Source organism: Eumetopias jubatus, unplaced genomic scaffold, assembly GCF_037043125.1.
Source record: "Eumetopias jubatus isolate StellerSeaLion01/CBP00866 unplaced genomic scaffold, mEumJub1_p1.0 scaffold_7, whole genome shotgun sequence".
Classification (NCBI taxonomy): domain Eukaryota; kingdom Metazoa; phylum Chordata; class Mammalia; order Carnivora; family Otariidae; genus Eumetopias; species Eumetopias jubatus.
The window spans coordinates 13,419,047-13,445,636 of record NW_028274813.1 but is presented as its reverse complement, the minus strand read 5'-3'; the positions used below and the strand labels follow the sequence as shown (position 1 = coordinate 13,445,636).

The following is a 26,590-nucleotide window of genomic DNA, read 5'->3' as shown; positions in this document are numbered from 1 at the left end:
AATGAGTGAGGGAGAGCGGGACCACGAGGGTGCCTGGTGTCCAGCCTCTACCGCCTCTGGGGGGCCTTTCCACTTCACACATGATTCTCACAGCCACACTGGTTTGGGAAAAGGAAGGCCTAGAAGACTAGCCGCTGCTGGGTAGATGTGATGTGCTGGGCAAGTGCTCAGAACCATGTTCAACCTTTACAACAGCTCTGTTAGGGTGGAATTTTCATTTCTGTATGACAGAATTTCATTTCTAAATAACATGTCCAAGTCATACAAATTGCCAATGAGTGAACAGTAGAGCTAGAATTCAAATGTAGGTCTTTTTGCTCCAAACCACACCGCCCTTCCTGTCGCCTGTCCGGGCAATTCCGAGTCTCGTTCTTTCTCCCCTGAGCCTCCGCTGGGCTGTTCTGTCTCTGTCTAGAGCGGCAAGGTGAACTCCACTGTATCTGTGCCATGAGCACTCTCCACCCCGGAAGTCCTGAGTCAGGGACACTGTCCCTCTGCCCATATACCCTCTTGCTCCCCCTTTGCCTCCCTATCCCACATTAAACCATCTAGATCTGAGTCCAGTGGCATTCTGGTAAACTGGCTCTCTGAAAGAAAAGGCCCTGATGTGTAGTGCTTGCCAATTTCCATGGTATAAATACCCCACCATGGCTGGTTTCAAGCTCCCCATGATGTCACTGCCGGCAGAGCTGGGGAAAGAGGAGCAGAGCGGGCTCACCGCCTGCATCTGCTAATGGGCGGGAGCTCCAGGAGGCCAAGGCACAGCAGCGGGGGGACCATGGAAGATGCAAGGGACACTGGTGCCATACAATCCACCCATCCTGTCGGTCAAAGCACACTGCTATCCTGATGGCTGGGGCTGGGGTGGGGGGTCAGCCAAAACACTCTTCAGGGTTAAAGGAGGCAGACAGGGAGAAAAGAGATATGTTTTCTTCTGTGATCAAGCAGCTTGACTGGGGGAAAGCTGAAGGCATCATGGAACCACCCTCAGAACACCTGGGAAAATGGGGCTGGGGGCTTTGTCTTCTCCCATTTAGTCTCCAAAAAAAAAAAAAAATTCAACAACACAGCACTTTGAGCCTGCTTTCTCTAAAGCCAATTTTCTTGTCAACTGGGTTGTGTCCCATGTCATACTTGCTGGTGGGTGTGTGGGCATCCGCGCCGTTGTAGGGGGTGGCTGGAGGGGGCTGCTGTCGGCAAGAAGGATGGGACTGTAGCCGGCTTTCTTTAATCATTCCAAAGGCAGAAGCAGATGTGTCACCTCTATGGAAGATGCCAGGCAGCAGGTAAAGAATTTAACAGCTTGTGGGAGTTCTAATTAGATTGCCAATTATAACTCGATTGACCTGCCTGGCTTTGAAAGGCCTGGAAAAATGCATGTTGTCCTTAGGAAGAAGTAGATTCTGCTTCTAGTTTGTTCTGGGAGATCCCTGCGGGGACTGCTTGCTTGCACTTTGGTTCTAGCCCCATGCCTCTGTCTGGACTCCCGCTGCCCTGATGCAGAGGATGAGAGAAAATCTGCGGGGACTCGGATCCCTACAGGGGGAGGGGCCGTTTTCTGCACTAGGCATGCTTTGCTCCTTTATTTATGAAAAAAGACTCAGCATCGTATACCACAGGCTTCCCTGCAGGGGTGGGCCAGCAGTTTCTGCTTCCTTTGGAAGGACATCAGCCAGCACTGCAATTACGGATCTAATCAAGACTGACCTCTTGGGGCGCGTGGGTGGCTCAGTCGGTTAAGGGGCTGCCTGCGGCTCAGGTCATGATCTCAGGGTCCTGAGATCGAGCCCCACATGGGGAGCCTGCTTCTCTCTCTCCTCCCCCCTTGTGATCTCTCTCGCTATCTCTCTCTCTCAAATAAATAAAATCTTAAAAAAAAAAAAAAAAGACTGACCCCTTGGCAAGGGCAGATCCCAGGCTGTGTGTGTGTGTGTGTGTGTGTGTGTGTGTGTGTGTGTCCAAGATTCCTTGCAGAAAAGGCCACTGTTGTTACCAGCCTAGGTCACCACCTTCCCCTGGGGGCTCTGGCACCTGGCAGGGGAATCAGGGCCCCAACAGACATGACAGGGGAGGTTTCACATTCCTCCGAAGAACCAAGGCATGCATTCACTGTTAGACACCATGACAGTCCTTCTGGCTCACACAGGGGCTCTCCTCTGATTCTCCCATCATCAGCCCTCTTCATGGAGGAAGACGCTGAGGTCCAGAGGAGCCCAAGGCCCTCAGCTCCTCCATGTGGGAGCTGTGTCTATAATTCAAATCACTCCCGTCTCCCACACTTATCACAGTGATCTTGCTGACCGGGACCCTTCCTCAGCATGGTGGCTTCATGGACATCCCCTAAACCAACTGCAGGGTGCAGGGCCGGCCACAGCCCCGAGCCGAGAGCAGAGCGGGCCCGTGGGAACAGGAGGGCTTGCGAATCTGGCAGGGTCAGGCCCAAATGCCAGCTATGGTTTGGATGAATCGGGTGGATGGGAAAACTGTAAATGACCAGAATGTGCATTTCCTCATTAGCGAAATTTCTCTCCTGCTCCTCAAATGTTGGTGCTCTTTGGGTTTCGCCCTTGGCCCTCTTTCTTTCTCTCTCTCTGATTCACAGCCCAGCTGGGAATGGGTCTCACGTACTCTCATTGCTTCAGTTGTTTCCTCCAGGCCACCACGGCTTCCTAACCATGGCCCCCGCCCTGGAAATGCCTCCAGACCCAGCCAGCCACACGCCAGGCTTGCATTCCTCTTCCCCAAATCGCCCCTCCTCCTGCGTCTCCTTGTGCCCGGGAGCTGTCTTAGCCATCCAGGGACCTGAACCAGGTGCCTGAGAACCAGACAAGAACCTTCCCATTCCCTCACCAAACCTTACTGAATCTGCCTTCTCAAAATCTCCTATCCTGGACTGTCAAGATGTTACTAGCTGGGTCTAGTCCTCCGTGTCTCAAGGTCTAGTCCTCCGTGTCTCAGCTTCTGCCTAACTTAGCCTGCAGGGCTTTTAGAATGATCACTCCAAAATGCAAACCCGACCATGTTACTTTGTTTTAACCTGTCTTAATCTTGAAACATTTCAAGCATGTGGAAAATCAGAAAGGCTAATATAATGAACATCCATATACCTATCACCTAAATTTAACAACTGTTAACTTTTTTCACACTTGCTTTGTCTATTTTGGGGGCAAGAATTGGTTTTTTAATTATAGGCATTGTGATACTTCATCCCTAAATACTTCAGCAGGAATCTCTAAAAAATAAGGATGTGGAACCACCCTTACCAAAATTAACAGGACCTCCTCACCATCATCTACTACCTGGCCGCAACTGTCCCATACAGATCTCCAAGGGCTGGTTTGTTTATTATGTATTCAAGCTCCATCGGTCCCCAACTTGTGGCAGAGCCACATCTCTACTCAGCTGCTGACGCCTGGCCCTCGGGTCATACCTACGGTGGAGCCGTGTCTGGCCCCCCTCCTCCATGCGACCAGATAGCCTGTGACCTGCACCCTGGCCTACGGGAGCTCTTGTGGCTTTTCCTACACTTCCCTTCTAGACCCGAGGGTCTATCTAGTCCAGCATGTGGCACAGAACCAGGCTTCGCGCATCTTATACGCGCCGTGTCGTCTAATCGTTACGACGGCGACTGTGTGCTGTGCTGAACTCGTGGCGGGGGAGGCGAAGCCAGAGTGGTTCGTGGCACAGAGAAGGTGCCCAAGTACTGGGTCCCGCCCTGCGCACAAGCCTCCAGCTGAAGATGTTCTGAAAGGCTTGAGAAGAGACAAGTCCTGCAAAGGTTTTCAGAGACAGGTGTCCCATAAATACCAAGCAGACGAGGAAAGGGAGGGATGAGTGCTCACACGTCAGTCTGTGAGCCTGGTAGGAGGTGAGAGCGGCCAAGTAACCATGGGGAAGGGGGGTGGCTGCCGGGGCAGAGCGGCTGGAGGCCCAGGAAACCTGGGGGAGGAGCTCTCAAAAGGCTTTCCTGAAGCTCCTGGAGCTTTCTGAACACGGGGGCCCGGATCTGGGAGCTAGGGGTGGGCCCTCAGACGGTGGATCTGTCCTCTCCCCACCACAGGCTGTGGGGCCTCAGGGGGCACGTGAGGGGCAAGGCCGCCTCTGGACCCTGGGCGGTGCTCTCACCCAGTGCCCCTGGTTGGAGCCTCTGCACACCTGCACCCCATTCCTTGGTCAGCGGCGCTCGCTGGTTTCCAAGATCAGGAGGTCTCTGAGGACAAGGCCCAGAGCACACTTCTGTGACCTGTGTGGGGGAGGGGGCCTGCCTTGGCTCCAAGTCACCACCTTTCTAGAGCCCCAGGGATTGAGACTTGGTGAGATTTGGTTTTTTTGTCACTGGTACGTTTGTCATTCCTTCCTCCTAAGCAACCCTGCACTCCTCCCTGCTTGGCAACAGGATGGGTGCCAAAGGCTACCCTGGAAACTTCCCTGTGCCCAAGTGGGCTCACAAATCAGTGCTGATGCTGGTGATCCAGGCAGACGGGGCAGGGGCAGCTGTGAGAAGGGGGTGCTACACAGTAGGGGTCACCTCGAGGCCAGGTGAAGAGGCAAGTGGGGAGACCAAGTCTGGACTCCAGTTAGGAGCAAAAGAGAGAGGATGCAAGCGCAGGGGGTGCTTTGTGACCCTCAAGACAAACTGGAGCCCTCCAACCCCCTCCTCCCCCACAGCAACGAGCGGAGTTCTGGGTGCTCATCTCTTCTCCACCCCCACCCCAAAGCGAGAAGGCACGTCTCAGACAGAGAAAGTGGGCATGAGGCCTTTGGGAGTGACGGTGTCCGGATTCCTGGTGGGTCTGCCGCTCCCTGCCCTGTGCTCTTGGCAAGTCCCTTCCCCTCTCTGGCCTCAGCCTCCCCATCTGTACCAGGCAGGTGCTTAGACCGGGGAGTTTTGTTGGGTGTTCTAAATCCCACAATGCCTTTGCTCTCTGGTGAGTGTCAGGTCCAAAGACTTCCCGGCCACTTTAGGCCCTCATCCCTGATGCTGATGAAGAAAAGCTGGAAGCAGTACTTGCGAGAAACTTCTAGGGCATCCTCCCCAGGCTGGGGCAGCCAGCCCAGGGGGCCCCGAATGTCACTGCCTCGTGGTGACAGCCACACCCTCCTGTTGACTTCAGGAGCAGGCAGCAGAGGGAGGAGAGCGCCGAGGCAGGGCTAACATCCAGGGAGGCCCGCAATAAGGCAGCGCAATTAGCGACGGCTATCTGGGAACACAGAACAACGCAGATAAGTGAAACCTCGCATCAGATCGTCTGATCCAAGCCAGGGCGCAGTAACTGTGGCAGGGCAGGAACGCGACAGAAGTGAAATGTCAAATCATACCGGAATAATGGGGCAGAATTTCTAACAATAAGTGGTTTGGATAGAGTATGTCAGATCTTAAATAATTTTAGATCATAATTACTAATGAGACACTGAGCTGCACGGCCTGTAATTAGTCATCTAAGACTCCAAAACAGAAAATGGAAATAAACACAGAATTAATTTTTTCCGTAAGCTGCGGCAAAGGAAGGCCCAGTGACATGGCTCGTATTCAGAGCCTGCACCGGGCCTCTGTTGTTTCTGGGTCTGTGATTTCAGCCCTCGATGAAAGCACCGGTGGCCCGATGTCCTATCTCCCTGGCCAGCACGGAGAAAATGCTGCAGTGGGTAGGAGGGATCCAAAAACCAAGCAGAAAATGTCTGCAGAGTGTATCTCTGCACCCGCTAGCAGCAGGAGAGGGTGCGGGAGGGAGTGGCCAGAACGAGGGCCATAAGCCACGCAGGAGTCACGTGGATGCAGAAGCTCCACGTTGCCAGGGGACACTCCTTTCGTTCTCAGGACGACACACATACCCAACAAACAGAAAATGCTCTAAGCTAAAAATACGTATTTTCCAAAAGAATATGAGGACACAGCTTGAGTCATAAAAAAAAAAAAAACCTTTCAAGTACCTGGTTCTTCCCCCAAATCATTTCCAATCCCTCCCCCTCCTCCCCATGTGGTTCTCGCCCCCCGACCAGGCTCTGGTGGGCTCACTGTTATTGCCACCAACGTCATCCTACCCCAAACAGGTGCAGGCATGGCGCAAACCCAGTTAGAGCAACATGCTCCCCCCTTCCTCCCCAGAGGAGCCCACCCTCAAAGCTGGACGTGAAAGCAAGGGGCGTGTCTTGGTGCTGTGGAAACAAGAGAAGCTACTTGAATCTGGGTTTGGGGGTACAAGTAGAGACTCCCTCAGCCTGGCACCAAGATCAGAAGGTACGCCCCGAACGAGACACCAGGCTCACAGTCTACAGAGGGAACCATATAAGAAGGGCTAAGGATGTGTCCTGGGTCACCATCAAGGGACGAGGGAGTGTCCTTGGGAAGAGGTGACCAGGGGGTGGCTTGCCAGAAACGCCACAATAAGAGAATTCATCTTAACAGAGAGAGTAGGGTTTGGGCGTCTCAAATAAAAGATGGTATTTAATGATATTTGTATGGCACACTGGGGCGAGAGGACCGGGTTGCTCTAGGCAAAGGGTGACAAGCTCCCCACTCTCCTTGGCACTCCCAAGGGCAGAGGCTGTCCCCTTCTTGGCTCATCTGGAGCCATGGGACATTGGTGGGGACCTCTGGCCTAAAGGGAAAGTGAGAGTTGGAGAGTCCGGGGCCCAGGAAGGGGCTCTCTGTGTTGGAGGCAGGGCTACTATCTGGATCTGCACAGCCCCAATCCCTTGGCACCTGCCATGTCACCCTGTCTGCCTCCGTGTCCCAGGCTGTGTGGGGGTGGCCATTTCAGCCTCCCTGGCATCTGTCTCTGGGAACCTGGCATCTGGCTTAGAGGGTGAGCTCCTCTGGTGAGGAGGAGGGGTGGGAGGGCAGGGGGTCTGCCCAGGAAAGGTACCATTCTTTATAAATTACCATTTCAGTTCCTAGTCTGAAACTAGGTCTCTCATGGGCATGGTTATTGTGGGTCAGCTTCTCAGAGGGGATCCTCTCCGACTGAGCTGAGAGAGACAGAGAGCAGATTGCCAGGGAACACACATGGGCCCAGGAAGACCACTGTGGACTCCAGCACAGCTGCCTACACACTGTTCCATGGCAGTCTCTGGTCTAAGGAAAGTGACCCCCACAATCCCCACATGGGGTACAGGGGCCAGCAAAGAAGAATGTGCTTGGGAGCAACAGGATGGAGCATCTGAACTTGAGTGGGGTGGCCACTGCTCCCAACCAGGGCCCCAGGGCTGCCCCCCTATTCAGCCACCCAAGCAGCTGCTGCAGGTCAGCCTGGGGACCCGGCTGTGCCAGGCACACCTGACAGGAGCCCCACCTTCCAGCGCATCGCCTCCCTTTTGAGATTTGGCCTGTAATACACTCAGATCCCGTTGCACTGGAAGGTTCCATTAATGAGCTGACTTGGTCTCCATGGCCTCATGTGAAACCATGTGCTGCATCCCCCAGTCCCCCCTCAATGTCATTTCCTATACTCATGGTGGGAAGGGAGTGTGTAAAGGCCAAGCCAACAAACACCCAGGGGCCTCTGCACAAACAAACAGCCTGACTATTTAAAAATAGCATGTTCCAATGATATTTGCTCACAATCCATTCAAGGGAAACCACCCAGTGCTTTGAGGGGACTCGTTTTTTTGGTTTTTTGTTTTTAAGATTTTATTTATTTATTCATGAGAGACAGAGAGAGAGAGAGGCAGAGGCAGAGGGAGAAGCAGGCTCCCCGCGGAGCAGGGAGCCCGATGCGGGACTTGATCCCAGGACCCTGGGATCATGAGCCGAGCCAAAGGCAGATGCTTAACCAACTGAGCCACCCAGGCATCCCTGAGGGGCCTTGTTTGTAAAAGGGGAATAATGACATCTGTCAAGGAAAACTTGGCTCTTGAACTTGTTGTTCTCCCTCTCACCCTGCCCCACCTCATCTACCTGCCACGCCTGGTCTAGACCCGCCATTGTGCCACCTCAGGCATGGAGCCTCCCCCAAGGAGCAGACGGATCCATGAAGAAGGAACTCTATGTTTGTTCAACAGGTGCTTCAAGGGAAGGAAGTCAAGGCGCTGAGAGCCCCTCTGCAGGGGTGAGTGGGTAGGGGTCAAGAAAGGCTTCTCAGAGGTGTGACACTTGAGCTGGGCTCCATGGCAGGCTCTGCTGCCCAGGCCAGTCTACAGAGCCTGCCCAGCCCCTCCGTCCAGGTCCAGGGCCTGCTCCCCCCCGCCCCCCACCCCCAGCCCCAGCCCAGGGGTGGGCCCAGCTGCCGGCAGCCCTGGTCCGGCCCCCCTGAGTCCAGCCAGAGAGATGCTTCCTGTCTCTGCCTGACAAGTCACACCCCCCTTCCTATTCCTTTCAACTCTAATAAGCTGGGCTACAGGCTCCAGAGAAACAGAAAGTAATACTTAAAGGCAAAAGCACATGGTTTTGGCCAACCACGTACCATGATATATTCTTATTTCGGCTCCTCCACCTGCTGAAATATGGTTCAGAAGGAAAGCCATGCCCATGGGAGGATCTTTTGGAAAGGAGACGCCCCGCCCCCCACTGTCAAGTAGATACAGAGGCTTCTACCATAGGTGCAACCCAAATTACAGAGAATGATAGTAATGTTCACAGCTAGTGTTTATAGAGTGCTTTGCAGCCTGTATTCATTTAAAAAAAATTTTATTTATTTATTTGAGAGAGAGCGCACAGAGGGAGAAGGGGAAGCAGACTCTCCGCTGAGCAGGGAGCCCGACTCGGGACCCTGAGATCATGACCTGAGCCGAAGGCAGATGCTTCACCGACTGGGCCATCCAGGCGCCCCTGTATTAACTCATTTAACCACACAATAACACCATGGGGGGCACTATGGTTCTAGCTGCTTAACGGCTGATGGAATGGAAGGCTGACGGAATGGAAGTACAGATAGATTAAGGAACTTCCGTCAGGCTGTACTGTTTGTACGTGACAAAGCTGGGATTTGAACCCAGGCTCAGGCTGACTCCAGCACCAGGCTCGTAACCCCTGTGCTGAGTTATCACTCAAGCTGTAGACGCTTCAGTGATTTCACAAATGTCCGATCTTAGTGTCGCCCAGCCCAGCCCTGGTTCTGCTCCTAAGTTGCAATGTAGCCTGGGATGGGTCACCAAGAGCAGGTTCTCCAGCGGTGAAAAAGAAATTGTCCACCTTAGAGCCTACTGTGAGAACAAACACATCTGGCAGATGAAGTTTTACAGTTCTTTGTAGAGGTTATATTCATGCCAAATATTAATAGTTCTCTAAAGGGCCTTGAGCTACTTAAGGGGCTCAAAGGTAGTGTGCACCATTATAAGAAGGGAGAGAAAGTAGAATAAGGAACAGAGTCCTAATCACCCAACAGAATGCACTACTTTTTCTTTTGCACTCTTAGTTTGAATCCCAGTTATAACGAGTAAAGATATTAGAGAAATTAAGTCTTGTACACTTAAGGGTTCTATCAACCAGCGCACAGATGTGTAGGGAAGGGAAGACATCTAAATATTTCATTAAGTTTTTCTTCAAAGGAAAAAATATTGTTCTTCTTAATTTTAAAAGCATTTTTTTTTAAATCCAGGAAGTAAATAAAATGCAATTCATAGATAAAAGAGCCTTCTCACTTGGCCATGGCCAAGGTTTCGTTCCTGCCAATCATTCTAAGTGGAGGAAGAAAATGGATACTTTAGATGAAAGGGATCCATTTCCAAAGATCAGCATTTGAAAGGGGCAGGGTGTCTCCATTCTGTTTCATCCATTTCACTGTATTACCCAGAGTAACAGAAGGGATCAAGGACGGCTCTTCAAGACGGGGTTTGTTAGGGGAAAACCGGAGCCATGCCCGTGTGAAACCCTGCCCCATGTGTCTGAGCCCTTGGCCGCCCTCAACCCCAGCGCCCCCTGGCCAGACCGACGGATGGATCAGACAGATACACAGACACAGGCTGCCCATCTCTGGGGTAACACTGCAAGTTCATCACCTTCATGCTGCATCTCTCTTCCAACAGAGGCACACATCTGAAAACACGCTTCCAACTAGTAAAATGCGAGACACAAGCAAGGTCCCCCCAAAGCTCATGAAAGAGACGGACACTTGAAAAGACGCGAGGGAGAAAAACGCCCAGGTTCCATCATTTTGCAGTGCAAGCTGCCGGCGGCAAGCCAGAACTCCCCTCTTTCCCTGAATTCAGACCCTCCCTGCCATCCAGCCAGCTCATCATGCATCATGGGAGGAAGTCTTTTTCCCACAGTCAACAAGCTCGAAGACAGTTTAAAGGGAGCTCGGACGCCCAGCCCCGCTCTGAACTTCCGAAGAGCCTTCTTCCTGATCAATGCCGTTAGCCAGCCTCGTGGTGACGAATACTTCTGGGTCAAACCTTAGAGCTGGTAGAACAACTTAAACGCAGTAACAGTCCACAAGACACATCCCACCGCACGGCACACTGGCTGTCCTCCATCCAAACCCACCATCCACGTGACAAGCCTCTGCCACTTCTTCATCACATGCACTTTTCCAACAGCTCAGCCATTCTGCCAGTCTTGCCCACTAATGTATGCCCTGAAGTCCAATGCCACTTCTAACGGCTTTCACGTCACTCCAGATTTCTGGAGTTTGGGGAAACATAAGACCGTGGAGAAAACCCTCAAAGACAGCCTGTGTATGAGACCACCTGAAGCCATCGTGACTGACCTCAGGGGGGCTTTTCATGTCTTAACGATCCTTCCACAGAAGACAGGCCTCACCCCCACTCCTCGGGTGCAGTGCCGGGCCCACCCCATTGCCCCAACTGCCTCTCTTCTCAGGCATCTTCCCATCTCTTTGGGGAGCCCCACCAATGGTCTCTCACCGAGACTTCGTCTGGCCAAGGGGGTGCAATTTCCCACCTTCCCCAGCCTTCTGGTTACCCTCCTCTGAATGACTGCTGGCTTCTGTCCCTTTCTAGGCCTTGTCTTGGGAACGTCAACATTCGAGAGGCTGGCTCCTTAGTGCTTTTAGCCTTTATCTTCTCCTCTCTGAGCAACAGCTCTGGAATACCAGTGCCTCTGTCGTACCAGACTTGCTCTAGGGGGAGGCTGGCCCCTCAGGGTGACACACCAGCTCTCCTCCTGCCCCCCTGCGGGGGCGGGGTGGGCTCTGGCTCACTCCTGCCGTCTCCCGCTCCCCCTGCGCCCAGTCCCTCTCCAGCTCACAGCCCTCTTCAGCGCTCTGCCCCTTCTCTCTGGGAAGCCCTGGGAGGCCCCCACCACTTGCCTCTGCGCCCCACCTTTTCTCACCCTGTCACATGGTCTGGAGGAAGGCCTGAGCGTGTCTGCCAATACGGTCTAGGATAAATTTATTTCTCCCTCTTCGCTTTAATCAGCGCCTCTCCGCACCGCCTTCTTGGCTCCCTGCCATGCTCGTTCCTCTCCTGAAAGTTCTCCCTTTCTCACTCTCCAATCTCGCGCATTGCCCCCAAGAGCTCAGACTGACGCTATCAGATGTTAAGCAGATGTCCCTGTTTGCAAAGCCTGTCCCTGTCCTCCTGGTAATTCTGTCCTTGGCTGCCCTGAGTCTCTGTGCCTGTCCCTGGCCTGGGCAGCACTGCCCAAGGAGGCCGTTCCTCTGCCCCCCAGCCACCGGCAGCCCCGTTTTCCTCCTCTCTCCTTACTCCAGATCACAGGACGACTGGCGTGGAAAAGGTTGCTCTGGGTTTCATTAATTCGTTTGGGGTACTGGGAATGAAATATGGCATGCAAATGCATGTAAATGTATGCGCTTATGCAAAAATGATATGAAAATATGCCTTTAGATTCTCTGGAAGAAGTCTGATCACTCTCCGAATTCCTCCCCTTGTCAACAACGTTACTTTGTAATTCCTTATCCCTTCAGCTCCCTGGTCTTTTAATGTCTGCCCACACTCAGCTCTCTGTCTCCCTTGTCTGCTGCTAACTTATTATTAATATTAAACACATTATTTCTGCTCTCCCTTCTTTCTATATGTGAATTTAAACACACAAATGAAGGCTAAAACTATTAGAAAAGTGTTCATTTTCACTGGGGTGTAATTTACATTTCTTTTGTCAAGTCTGGCCTTCTGTTAACCTTAATGAATACCAACTGCCTCCAGGTCATTATTGCTTTTTTAGCAATATGAATGTGTCTGTGTTTCTGCTTAAGTGGTACCTCTCCTCCACGCTGGCTCGGGCGATCTGGCGCACGCTCCCACCCACAACCCCTAGAAGTTAACAAGCCGAGCTCCTGACCATATTCAGGTCTCTGCCCCTTGCCATTTGCCACCTGGGTTCCACCTGCAGTGGACATGGCTTCCTTCCTCCAAAACAGCTCCCTCTCACTGTCCCTCCACTTCCCCACTTTCCTCCCTGAGCAGTACGGCTGGTGTGGACACACTTTCCGTTGTCTGGTTTTTTCTACGACCCACAGTCGGCCTGCAATGGGTTCCTTCCCCGGAAACGCCCTGGGTTGGTTCTTGGGAAGTCTCCAGTGCTCATGTTCTTCAAACTCCTTCTAACTCGGATCTTCTGAGCCTTGCCCTGGCCTGGCCCAGCCCCTCGCGTGCACCCTCCTCACCCTGAGGGCAGGGCGACTGTCATGGCTCTTGGCCGTTTCCACCCCGCTCCACCACAGAAGTCTTGAGCCCCTGGCTCTTCCCTGGGCCTTGGTGGTAAAAGGCTTCTGATCTCTCTGCTGACCCCTGCCCCTCAACCTAGGGGCCTGCAAACCAGTCTGGTTTCCGTGAGGGCAGAGGCAGGACCTTTTGTGCCTTGATAAGAGATTTCAGTTCTGTGATTTAATTTGTGTCTGGCCCTAATATTATCCCCATTCATACATCTGAGGACGCTGAGGCACCAAGAGGGTGATTTGCTCGTGGTCCCAAAGCCAGTAAGTGACAGAGCTGGGATTCGAATCTCATACCTTTTCTGGCCTGGAGCCTCATCCTTAGCTTCTAGAGTGTATTGCAAAGGCCACCTTCTTCCCTTCTTAGGCCCCAAGCCATAGAAACACAGCTTTTCTGCACAGCGTGGGGATGGAGGCAGGAAAGAGGGCTGTGATGTGTCAGGGCTAGGGGACCTGCGGGCTCTGGTGGCCTCCCCTCCACAGACACCATGTGGGGGGCAGTCCGGGGAACATAGGCCAGGGTGTGTCATTTACAAGGTCACCAAGGAGGGGCCATCCAAGCTGCCCTTTGGGGGTCATCCCAATCACAGTCCCTGGGCAGTATTAGACTCCAAGGATCTAAACCCTTCGAAATTTGTAGGCCTGCTGGTCTCAATCTGCCTCCAGTCTGGACAGTTTCTGAATATATCAGGATGCACTGAGAAAAGTCTTAAGGGTTTATGATGACTATTTTCTACTGGCAAGAATGCCTCTGAGCCAGACAAGGCTCAGCTGTTGCCCCTGATCCGGCAGGGAAGGTGAGGCCTCACCTGGGCCCCGCTCACCAGCTCCCCTGGCCGGGGCTAATCCTTTTGAAAGGAAAGCATCTGCCATTGGTTGGGGAGCTCGGGTGTCTCGAAAAGTTCCAAAGGTGAAACAGAAAACTTTCCCAGTACGATTTTCCTATTTGATCTTTTGTCTCATGTGTTACCCTTGGGGATGAACAAGAAATACTTGTCTGAATAATTCATAGGCCCCAGGGTAGAAACACGCTGCTTCTTTTCAATAAAAAGGCTGGGTACACAGCGTTGATTATACCTCTTCTGCGATGATCTAGCAAAAGCACAGAGATCTGAAAAGCTCTTTACAAATCCCTCGTACAATAGAGAGACAGAAAATTAAAAGCCATGTAATATTTTTAATCAAACAGACCAATGTTTGGATAATATGTAAAATTATTTATAAAGCTGTACTAAGCTACAAAATGCTCAATAAAGGGAAGGTGAAAAAATCAAGTAGCTGTAATTATGATAAGGTCTGATTTATTTTTAAAACTGAAAACCAGTAGTTAGTCACTTTTGAAAGTGCTGAGCCCCTATTACTATGAGAAATGGCAAGAGAACGAAGGCTTTGGGATCCTTCCGAGAACATTTGACTTCTTAGGCACAAAACTGTACCCTCCTGGCTCTGGGTGAGACTCAACAGCCCCTCGAGCTGCTTGTTTTCATTTTACAGAAAGGAAACTGAGTGCAGACAGCTTAGGGTCTTTTTCCCCAAGGTTCAAGAGCCAGCGACTGACGGCGCAGGGTCTGTTCCCAGACTCCCTGTCCAGTGCTCGCTCTTTGAATCCCACACTAACCCCTGATTACGGACACCGGGCTCCCAAGGGCTGCGGACACGAAGGCCACCTCAGCTCACTCTAAGGCTCCCTCTTCCTGTGGTTCATTAAATCAGAGATGCCCTACCCCTGAGTACGAAGCACAAATCCCAAACCTCAGCCTGGCACGCAGGGGCAGAGAGGCAGAAGGGCATTTTAGCAGCAACTCAGACCTTGGTAACTTTTGAGTTTCGATTCAGACCCTCGCAAGAAGGTAACAGGAGACCGCCGGCTCAATACATGTGCCTAACACCGTCAGCGCAATGACGAGAAACCTGCAGGTGATCAGGCCAGGTGATCCCCACTGGACCGAAGCTGAGGCGGAGGGAGAGCTGACTCCAGGCCAGGCAGGGAGGGGAGCAGCACTGGCAGCCCCAGGCTTCTGGCCTGGGCATCTGGGAGGCCGCAGGTGCATTTCTGGGGAGCCACCACCCCCATACGCAGGGGGGAAACTAGATGACTTGCCTCCTCTAAGATGCCCCTACTAGCCGGCAGCCTCAGAGACAAGCTGGAGTCTCCCCGGGTGTGGACACCCCCCCGAGGTGGCTGCTACAAGCAAGGCCCAGGGGACCAGTGAGTCCCACCACCCCTTGAGCAGAAGCAGAACAGGACCACTGGGTACTGCGCTTAAGGCTGAGCACGGCCAACTCCCACGGGCTCCATCTGCATAAACCACACGGGAATGGTGCTGCCGGCCCCATGCAACTCGACAGCCTGGCAGGCTAAGTGCATGGGCCTTCGAAGAGGAAGAGGGTTTAGGGGTCATGAGCTACCTGCTGGTTCCAAGGGGAGCCCCAATCCAGGAGTGGGGTCCCAGCCTGGCTCTGAGACTCACCAGTCGCTGCATGCTCTTCACGTGCGTGGGGCTGATGGATAAGGCTTCTTCGTACCACCGCCGGGCTTCATCTAGGTTCCCCCGGAGCTCAGCAACCTGGCCGCGCATGTACAGGACGTTGTGGGACATCGGGAAGAGGTTGGCAGCTTCCTGAGTACAGGCTGTGGCTTCTGCAGGCTTCCCGATGCCAATGTAGACTTCAGCTGTGGGGAGAGAGCAGAAGGCAGATGCTTTCCGGGTTCACTGCCCTTCAGAAGCCCTGCGAACTGCTGTGACTCTGGTTGGGGACATTTACAGCTCCCCCATGGGAGTCTGGCAGGGGCCCATCCGGAATACGCAGGGCCCAGAGCCAGCCAATCCCCCGGCCTGAGTGGACCCACCCACTGTGACACAGGGACTCCAGTCGCTCCTGCTGTAGGGCCTCAGAGGGCACACGTGTCACCACCCGCCAGAGGGAAGGTAGGCCTGCCTGGCTCTGTCCCCCTCTGAGGACCCCCACGCTCAGGGCCCACCCTGGTATCCGGGGCACCTGCCTTCGGCCCTGACAACCGTAAAACCGTAAAGAAAGGGCTGGGATGGGCCCAGGGACAACTAAGCCAGAGGCACACAGCCCTTCAAGGGCACCAGCCTGTTCTCCTGATGCCAGAAAGTGTACACACGGAGCAGGCCGCGGCTTCCATGTTTATGGGCAGGAGATAAAATGGTTGCTCCATCACATCCTGCCCTCCAACCAGGGAGAGTTACTGCGCCCCGGAGACTATGAACCGTGCAACACCGACACAGCCCTCTGAAAACCAAGCTGTTGCTTTCCAAAAAAGCAGGAAAGCGACCTTTCCTCCACTCACAGGCCTCCGCTCTCTCCCGTGGAGTCCTGAGGTGCGTGTGCCTCCAGAAGTGGAGGGATGCTCAGGTGTCACCAGCCTGGTGCTTCAGCCTGTGCTCCGAGCGCTGGGCCCGCGTCTTCAAGGACACTGGACCCCTCTCCTCTTTCCTTGGCCAGATCTGTCAAGACTACTGCCCGAGTCCTCCTCAGGTGGCTGCTGTGCTCTGGGCCCATCGACCCCTTCTCCTCTGTCCTGCGCAGCCCCTGGCTCGTCGGTTCCTGCCTGGACCACTGGCCCTCCCCCTCTGGCACCTACACCTCCAAGTTCCACACAGAGTAGTATTTTATGTATAATATAATGCACGCCAAAACAGAAACGGTAGGACAACACAATACAAAAGAAATAGAAAAGTTTTACTATTTTCCTTGGGCAGCACCTCACGAGTTGCCGTCTGGAGGCCGCTTTGGAACTACCTTGACTAGGCCAGGGCCTCCTCGGGCCCCTCAGCTGCTGCCTGCCACATGGTCTGTCCCACCCAGCCGCTGCCAGGTCAGCCTCCTGAGGTAGACGCGTCCTCCCGCCTGCAGAAAAGCGCCCGTTCCTTAAGGCCCCCTGCTTCGGTTCACCCCTCACGCCCTTCAGCCTTCCGTCCAGCGGCCTCCTGGGGAGGCCTGCCCTGACCATCCTACTCAAAGTGCTGTTCCCCACGTCCTCAGCAGGACCCTGTTTTGTTCTCTGCTTTCTTGTCCTCCCTAATTCCGACCAACAGGTTTATCTCGTTTGTCTCCCGTGCTGGCCGCGGGCCCCCTCTAGAAGGCAAGCGGTAGGCCACACAGGCGTAGGGGCCGCGTTTGTGCTGCTCACTGCTGTGTTCCCAGGGATGAGAACCGTGCCTGGCCTAGGCAGAGCTCAGGAACCAGTTGCTGAATGAATGAACGAATGAACGAACGAACGAACGAGAACAGTAACAACAGCAGTAGCTGACATTCATTCAACATGTGCTTCACCCCAGGAAGTGCTTTCATTTCTCCCTTCAGCTGCACAGGATCCGATGGTACCCAGGTGCACAGAACCACTGTACAGACGAGGAAACAGGTACAGGGAGCCCGAAGAGCTTGTCTCAGGGCCAGCTAGAGGCAGGGCCTGGCTGGAGGCCTGGGGATAGTGGCTCCCCTGTCCCCAAATAACAGCCAGCTCCCTCGGCCTGGCATTAGGAGCCCTCGGGGGTGACTGGCTCTCCTGCCTTCAAGAGCCTGTGTCCCTCCTGCTCCCCGACACCCCAGGCTCTGCCCTGGGGAGCCAGGGCTGTTTCCACACAGGCTTTCGGTCTCCTGCCTCTTCTGGTGGTGCCATGACACCCCAGCCTCCCTCCAGGCCTGCTCCGCAGCCGCCGTCCCCGGCAGCCATCTCTGACCAATGCTTCCCCTCAGAGGGGAGCCCAGCCTCGGCGCTCTCTGACGGCCATGGCCCTACATGTGTTTTCCTGAGGGATCTGGGGTCCGCGCCTGGACGGCAAACTTTCTATCTCCCCGCCTCCAGCTTCGAGTCCTGAGGCTGGGGCAAGGGCAGGTGTGTATCCCACGGCTGTGGAGTGTTAATGCTGTTCATTTTTTCACCTCAACCCTCCTGGGTGGCCCCTCTCCCGAAGCACCCTCCCTTTCCTGGTGCTCATGTTCTCCAACAACTGCCTCCTCAGGCTAGGAGAGAGCCCTGGAGAACTCGGGCCCCATGCCTGCCGGCTGTCTTCCAGCCCGTGGGTTCCCTCCTCGACAGGGGGATCCAGCCTTGCCCAGAGATGACGGGCTGGCCCAGGGACCCGTGGAGGGGAGCCCCCCAGGGCCCCCCGGACAGGGAAACAGGCCACTCAAATCCAGCCAAGCCCTGATGGCAGCAATGCTGGCTCGTCGTGCCTCCTGTCCTGCGAGGTCCTGCCCACCAGGTGTTTACTGGGCACCTGTGACACACAGGGACTCTGCAGGAAGAGGGGCGACACGGATCTGTCCTTCGGTTTGGGCCCTGGCAGAAGCCTGCCCCTCCCGGGAGATGAATACCCTCCTGACGCCATGGCGGGGCCGTCTGCTTCCGTCATGCAGCTCCTGGCCCGCTCTGGCCAGCCGGCAGCGCGCCCGCTGAGGTTTTGGGTTACCTGAGCGTGCCAGGGACTCGGGGAGAGCTGTACAGAACGTTCCTCCCACTGTACACTTGGCTCCTGACTTGCTCCCGTTTTGAGGGTGGGCTTATGGATTTCCATGGTCCCCAGGGCCTGCAGCTGATGGGGTGGGTGGGTGACCCCCTGGGCCTCTGCTGTCTAACTCACTATGGAAAAAGGACCAACTTGGGAGTGGGGACCGAATGCTTCTAGAATTTTTATAACAAGATCATGGGGGAGGGGGGGCTTAAGCACTGGCATGGCAATGTGCCCATCAGTCCTGCTCTAGGAGGGTCCTCCGTGGGACCAGGCGTCTCAGCGAGCACCAGCCACGAGTCTGATACTACTGCTTCCTTCCTGAGGAATTGATCAGAAAAGACAGACACTCCGCTGAGTCATGATCATGCAAGTGGGAGAAAGAATCCAGGCCTCCAAGGACTTGTTTTCAGTGGCGCAGAAGTTATAGGAGGAGACCTGTATCGCTGGTGAAGCCGTGCTCCTGACACAGGGAGGGGGGCAGACAGGTTTGTGGCCTGGCTTCTCCTCAATATGTCCATTTGAAGCTCAAACACGGCACCATGTGATGTGGTGATTTTCAAACCACCTTCCCCGGTGGAGCCTCTACTTCCAAAGGCATCTTAAGAGTGGCAGCTTGCCTCCCTCTTGGTTTGGTCCCCTGTCCCGGGCCCTGGGGATCCCAGGGCTCTAGGGTACCCAGTTTGTAAGCCAGTGTCCTGAGAACATGGAGGGTTGGGTGCCTGCACCTGGGCCGTGTGTGCGGCCTTGGGCAAGGCAGGGCCTGTTCACCTGTCCGCCGGGGCCCGATGGCCCACAGCTCTCCCGGGACAGTGGTGAGGATCGACCGAGGTGGTGCAAGCCGAGCCCAGAGGTAGGTGAAACTGCCGAGGATGGCACCTAGTGGAGCCCCGCCACCTCCCAGATGGCAGGGATGAGACCGAGGTGCAGGGAGGTAAAACCACTTGGCAGAGCCTGCAGCTCTTTGGGCTGATGGGTGTATTTGGGGGTGCAGGGCCAGCCTCCCATTTTACCATGGCTCCTTTGAGATGAGGCTTAGAACAGTCACTCCCTCTTTACGAGGAAATCACATCTTCCCGGGGCACAGAGTCTTAGGCTCCAGGAATGAAACCTTAGTGGTGGGATTTCTGACATCAGTCGAATCATGTGGGGTGTGGCTGGAGAGGACGAGGGAAGGATTACAGAGGCCTCCCAGCAACCCTGAAATCCCCAGAGGGATCTTCTCGCCGGGGCGACACATCTGTCCCTCTAGAGTGCAACAAGTCCATGGAGATATTTACTCCAAGCTTATGCTGCATGGGAAGCCCTCCTTCTTGGGGCTGCACAGCCCAAACAAGGCTCAACACTTTCCCAGAGGAGGGGCTTACGAATGTCTATCCCCGATCCCACAGGGCTGCAGCTCCCGCCTTTGTGTTCCCATGGGCCTTCCATAAGCTCTGTCATCCTCTGGATCACATCACCTTTGTTAGGGGACTCCCCACCTTTGCTTCTTGTCTCTCTCAGGGGCTCATCTGCTACAGCCAGGCCCCTGGCCCCTCTCCAGCCCGCCGCCAGGTCCCACCTGATTGGTGCATTTGGGAGAGGGGCTGGGGCTGGCTGACGGAGGGTAGGGGGGAGCCCTTCAGAGCCCTCTCTGTCCCAGGCCTTGTCTCTTAGACGCCTGCATTCTTGGCTTGCTCTTGCAGGCACATCACTGGGTATTGCCTCTGCAATGGGGAGGCCAGCAGTCTGGGATGGGCGAATCTACCTTGGCCAAGCCACGTTCTCTGATTCAACCACCCTAGTAACGGAGCCTGTCAGTTTGAGCTCCGCTTTCCAGAACTCAGGAGCTAACGAGTATTGTTCATTCTTCCCGAAAGCCTCCAGAAGATGACCGGCATTGTTTTCTCCCTCTAAACTATGAGCAACTCCCAACCACAGCCATCTCTGCTTTCCTCAGCACAGGCTCTGGCCTTTAGCAGGTGTTTAAGCCCTGGGTCTGTAGATTAGCGAGTGAGGGCCACAAGAGGGCCATTTCCGCAGCGCAAGCCCATGAAGAAAGTCGAGGACCAGGGAAGCAACAGCAGTTTCCCTGACCCTTCACCGGAGGCTAAATTCAACTTAAAAAAATAAGTGAACAAAGGGCCTTGTAAGCTTCTGAAGAGATGTAACAGCCTATACCAAAGAGAGAGCAAGACGGAGTGAGGCTGGCTCCGGGAACTTAGAGCCCATTGGCCCCCACAAGAACGCAACTGGGCGCTGCAGGGTGGGCTCCGAGAGGTCACTCTTTAAAGAGGTCACAGGAACAGATTCTGTGCTGGTTGCCGGGGCTGCCCGAGGCCATGGACACTTTCTACCTTTCTGAGAGCTCACACTAAGCTCTGTCTTCTTTGGAATCCCTTGGGTTGTCCTTGTCATTCTGTTGCTGTGATAAATGTTGGAAATAAAATGCCCCTCTCCTCTTGCAAACCTTCAATGGTTCCCAACTGCAGGGGAATGTAACCCAAATATTTTTGCTTAGCATTCAAAATTAGGGCCCTGCCACCTTCCCACCCCCCACGTTCAGTTCCTGATCTTCCTCCACACCTGTCAGTACTGTTCCTTTCGCCCCAAATGCCTCCCCTGAATGGCCATCCGCGAAGACCCTCACTCCTCGCTCTAGGCCCCAGCACACCTGCCCCTGCAGGTGTGCCCTCCCTAGACACCCCTGGGGAAGCCATCGCTCCCACTCCCGTCCTTCCAATGGCCTGCATGCGCTCTGGGAAGCATTCACCCCAGTCCACCCTGTCCTGCATGACCTCGTGCGTGGCAGCTTCCCTGCCAGAGGCCGTGCTCCTGGACGGCCCAGCTGTGTCTGCTCTGCCTTTTCCCTGCATCATGCCTTGTGCAGAGGGCCTTCTGAAATCATTTGCTGAGCCATCTCAGGATGCTATCTGAAAGGGCTAAGCTCTGCTGTGGAGGCCTGAGGACTGTTTCTTCCTCAAGGGGAAGAGGTGTTCCTGATCGGGGAACCCAGTACCGGACGCCCCACAGTCCCACCCAGGTCCGGTTTCCTCGTTCACTCATTCTTCTAACACTTGTCAAGCACCCACTCCATGCCAGCTGCAAGGTTGAGAGGCGGCTCCCAACGTGCCTGCCCTGGGCTCAGGACTGTGCACTGTGCAAAGGTGCTGGGCAGAGTGGGGCTGAAATTGAGTCTGGACTCTGCTGGCAGGCTGTGTGCCTGGTGCAGGGCTGCGCTTGCCCAGAGGGATGCAAAGGGGCTTCTCACACAGGTGCCTTCAGCTAGTTAAGCCTGCTCCCCCGGGGGTTGTCCCCAAAGGGGACACCTATTTTGAAGCTCATACAGAGGAGCGGCAGTAAATGCTAGAGGCAGCCTGAGGGCTGTACCCATACGGGAGCTGTCAGATCTTCCATTCCACCTGAGGTCTGGCAGACAGGGATGAAGGAAAAGACTCATGTGCTCCCCAGTCTTACAGGTGAGGCCTGCAGGCAGGCAGGGAGCGAGGCCAGCAGACTCCCTGAATCTTTAAAACCGTTCCCTTTACCCCAAACCCTGTTTTTCTGACTTGTGCTTGGAAAACAAAACCTTAGCAGGTTGGTTCTGGGATAGCCCCTGCCCATGGGGGTGCTGAGGAGTCCCCAGGGTGAGCACAGGGTACCTTCCAGAAGCAGCAGGTCCTCCCAGAGCACACCACCCATGTGCTTTCATGAATTCACTCTCATATAAAAATCAGCATGAGGGCCTGAATGAGCTGCCTTCATCCTTCTAAGTCAGGAAGGCCTAGGGGAGGGGGCTGCATCCTTAACAGCTCTCTCCAGAACTCCTGACTTTTTCTTTGTTTGGGGAAGGTCAGAAGTGACAGAAGGCAGTGGTTTTGTTCACATGTGAGCTTCTCTGGCCCAGGCCCCAAGCTGGGCCCGTTTTCCCTGTGATGAACACAGCCCAGGTCCTTTCCTCAATGAAGGCCTGGCCAAACGCCTCTGTCAGGACCTTGGCTGTGCGACTGACACTTATTTCTGAGTTTCCTGTGCAGAGGGACGCCGTCCCCAGGGGCTGGGTGGGGCGGTAGGGCTAGCTCCCTATCCTCTAGCGGCATCTGGGAGACACCTGATCCCCTCCAGGCCCTGGCCCAGCTGTTCGCCTGATGCCTCAATCCTTCCCCATAAGCCCTCCACCCCCTTGACTCTTCATTCAAAGGGAAGAGAGAAGCCAGCAGAACAGACCTTGAGCCTCTTCTTGCCGCCGAACTGACAAGCGAATTGTTGTCCTCTGTGCCCATCCATTCTGTCCCGTTTCTGCTGTAACTGAGGCCAATCCCTCTGCCTGTGCCCTGGACCCCAGCACTCTCCTGCTCTCCTCAGGGATTCAGACCTTCACACATCCTCTCTCTCTCTTTGGGACGAGGAGGATCTCAGCATGGATGTGATCGGCCCAGCGGCCATCAACATGCTTCTGTGTCAGCCAGTGAAGCCCCAGCTGCCCCTCATTTCTCCCCTCTGCTGCACAGGGGTCCTTCCTGTGAGGACTACGCAGCCCCTGCCTTGTCGTCCTCACCTGCTGGCGCCCTGTAGCCACATCGGTACGCTCCATCCCCAGCACGCCCCCACAGCCTCGCTATCACGGCCACCGACAACTCCCAGGCGCCAGGTCCAACAAGTGCTTTTGTCTGCGCCCATTCGACCTCCCAGCAGCACTTCCTACCAGCCACGTCCTCCTTAATAACAGTGATTTTTACGAATTATCAAGTGCTTGCTACCTACTGAGCACTCTGCATGCCTTACCTGGGGTAGCCGTCACAACTGCCCTCATTTTGCACTGGGGAGCAAACCAGGGCTCACAGGGAGGAGCGAGAACGTGCCCAGCTCACACTGCTGGGCCAAGGTGACACGGGGATTCGCACAAGTCTGACTGTGCCACACACAGGGGAAGGAAACCCCTCTGGTTCCCACAACGCCCCTCTCCTGTTTCCCTCCTGCCTATTTCCCTTTCCCTCACTTTGGCTTTTCCCCATCCTGCCCAAATTTTAGATGTGGGAGGGGCTCGGTCCTGGTCCTTTCCCTTCTCAGGGGACATTCTCCTCCTAGGCCTTCCCATCATACCCCTGGCCATTAAATCCTTAGTCCCCAGTGTCTGTTTCTAGCCCAAACCTGAAATGAGGCTGGACTATCCAGCTGCCTGCTTGCTGTCTTCACTCTCATGTCCGCGGGCACCGGACACTTCCAAGTTCAAACACGACTCTGGCTTCCCTTTCTCCCTGACTCCAACACATCAGTCCCTCCCCACCTGCTTCCCATTGCAGCAAACGGAGTCACCAGCGGCTCACACTGACTCAGGCCCCAAACACAGGATTCTTCTCCGCGCCCCCAACATCACACCCACCGGGAGTCCTATGGTTCCAGCTCCACAGCGCATCTCAGAGCCCACTTCCCTCCGCCTCCCACACCGAGCTGCCCCCATACTCCGCTCTTTCTGTTCCCACTTTTGCTGCTTCCATTCCATTCTCTACGTTTAGCCAAAGTGGTCTTTTCAAAACCTGCCTGACCCTTTTACTCTCCTGCTGGAAGTTCATCAGTGGCTTTTTAATGCTTTTAGGATTAAGTTAAAGACCTGAGCAGGGGCCCTGCCATTTCTCCAACACTTTCTAGCACAGTCTGCAGGCCTCCCCACCATGGTCCCGACCACCGCCGATCCCTCCTCCGGCCTCCGCCCCCCATGCTCAGACCCCCACTGGCTCCGGGCCGGGGAGGAGGGGGAGGACCTCTGCCACCAGTTCTCCCAGGGGACCACACTGCCCCTTCATGGCATGTGGCACCATGAGAACAAAGTGCTTCTTCTAATTGTTTTGTTTCACATCTGTAAACTCCATCAAGGCAGGGACCGTGTCATCTTCATGATCCCTGACTCTTGAGCCTTGCTCCCATGGTGGCTCATAAACAACGTGCTCGAAGACACTCTGCTGACTGCCCGAGTGCCCACCCTGGGTTACAGCTGGGGTGCCGGGGCCACACTGGCTGGCTCTGAGTCTGGCTCCTCCACTTATTAGCCGTGTCATATTAGGCAAGAGACTTGACAGCTATGTGTATCAGTTTCTTCATCTGTAAAGTTGGGTGGATAAGGTATTTACACCTCATGGGGCCAAAACAAATTAAGACATCTAAAGTCCTTGGAAAAAAGTCTGACATATGGACAGTGCTCGATAAAAGTGCAGACCATTAATCCAACCCCCCCCCCCAGGGCAGGAGCAGGGGGGTTTTGCTTAATCTAGATCAGCCCTGAATGAGGCAGGCCTGGCCTCCGGGGAACCGAGTGTTCGCTCCTACAGGGTCTTCCTGTGCAGTGACCCACACACCACCTGTCTGGGTGTGGCCTTCATCTCTTCTGGGGGCCTGGCCACAGGATGACCCCTCCACCCTGCTGATGCAGCCTCTGGGAGGCTGGGAGGAGCCTGGGAGGGCGGGGGAGGGGGGAACGGGAGAGGCCGGGCCAGGGCCAGGGAATTCACGAGAGTATCATGGCTTTAAATTTGTAGCAGAAATCAGAAAATCTGATTTTGCACATCTAAGAATAGCCGTTGGTTTCAACTGTGAGAGTGCCAAAGTGAAAGCTATAATTATTAGTACGTAACAAGCAGAAATTAACCACCTACCGCAAAGTCATTTTTAGCTGCCATCCCAATGTGGAAATTAAAAGATGGGCACCAAAAAGCTGCCTGGCTTGGCAAAGGCTCTGGTTCAACCTGGAATATCTGTGAAGTCTGACTCTCCGATGGCCAACCATGAGGTCTGCATCTTAAGGAAGTTGTATGGCTCCTAGGGAGATGGGTTTTGTACTACAATAAACATCAAATGCTCTAAAGCAGCCCCCTGACTCTGACTCCTTCCCCAGTAAGACCCCAGAGGCACTTATTTCTATCTGGCCTGGGTTCCCCTCCTGCAAAATGGAGGAGATAACCCCTTCTGACCTTCTTTATAAGACGGTGTATATACCAATGGCCCCAGAAGTTACTTGGAATTTCAGGAAAGGAGACCGTAAAAATAGGCAAATGTCATGTGAAGCCCAGATGCCATAAAGAAAAGATTGATAAATGTATTTTTTAAAGACTGGGAAAAAAAAAGACAAACAAAAACACTAACAAAATAAAAACAGGAGAAAATATTTATAGCTCATATCACAGACACAAGGCAAATTTCTTTGGCACATAATAAATGCTTACAAATAAAAAAAGAAAGCTCGGTGTCTAAGAAGATAAATGAGCAGAAGCCATGAACAGACAATTGAAATCCCATTTTTCACTGATCAGACTGGCAGAGATCTAGAAGTCTGTGAATCCGCTGTGTTGACAAGGTTGTAAGAAAATGGGCATTCGCACATTGTTGGCTGGGCTATAAATTGGTACTATTCTATGGAAGCCAATGTGACAAAATTTATCACAATTAAAGAGAACACACCCTTTGATCCATCAATTCCATTTTTAGGAATTTATCTTATATGCAATATATAGAAGGATACTTACTGATGCATTGTCTGTAATGGCAAAATATTAGAAATAATCTAAATGTCAGTCAATGGAGTACTGGTTAAATTATGGTAAATTCATACAATGGATTTATACTATGCGGCTGGCAAAAACTCTGAGTCAGCGTTAGGTACGCTGACAAGCAATGATCTCCCGGTGTGTGTGCTAGCCCGGTGTGTGTGCTAGCCCGGTGTGTGTGCTAGCCCGGTGTGTGTGCTAGCTAGCAGGGGTGCTGGGGGTGACAGTGGCTGAGGCTCAGGGGCAGGATGGAGATTTTTCACTCTGATCCTTTGTACCCTTTCAATTGTGTACCATATGCAGGTATTACTATTTATTCAAAAATAATTTAAATACAACTGTTACATAGGTCCCAACAAACTAAGGAACAAAACAGACACATCCTACGCCGGTCAGCCACGAGGTGTCCTGGTGAAGAGCCTGAGCCACTGGAGCCAGAAGCATCCAGGATAGGAGGAGGAGGGACAGGGACACAGAGGGAAGGGTGTGCCCAGGGAGGGCGGCCCACCGCTCAGGAATGGGGGGGCCTTGTGTGTCAAACATCATCTGTCTTCCCGGATCTATGCTCCCTGCTGGGCCACTGGCCCACTCCCTCACAGAGCGGCCGGAGGGTCAATGTCCAATTCATGATCTCTTTGCCATTCAAATGGACATACCAGTGGCCCAGGGGCCTGCTCATAAAACAGGCTGGAAGTCAAAGGTGGTCTCAGAGTGACCTCACCCGCAAGCCTCAAATCTGGGGCCACCTCACCATGGGCTCTTGTCATGAGCTCCCACTAGCCTCAGCTCACCAGAGAAAACAACCAAGAGAGAAGAGACCCACAAACGCCACAGAAACACCATGGCCTGGGGTGTTAGGCCTTGATCTTTGGAAGTTTCTTCCAAAGCTTGCAAAATTTACAGAATCTGGCCATACTGCCAGACCTAATGATGGACCCATAAATTGTCCAAAAGTCGGGGGGGGGGGTCACTGTTATTCTGCCTCTTGGAGCAGCAGAGCTCAAACCACAGGTGGTAAAAC

General features: G+C 54.0%; 1 protein-coding gene across 4 annotated transcripts in view; it reads right to left on the bottom strand.

Annotated features, from left to right (window-relative positions):
• TTC7B (tetratricopeptide repeat domain 7B) overlaps positions 1–26,590 on the bottom strand; it is a 248,846-nt gene that overhangs the window by 15,708 nt on the left and 206,548 nt on the right. For all 4 annotated transcript variants that reach the window (XM_028098223.2, XM_028098234.2, XM_028098245.2 and 1 more), the window contains one exon: positions 15,044–15,246. In XM_028098223.2, the coding sequence (XP_027954024.1) occupies positions 15,044–15,246 (203 nt within the window). The remainder of the gene's footprint in view (positions 1–15,043; positions 15,247–26,590) is intronic.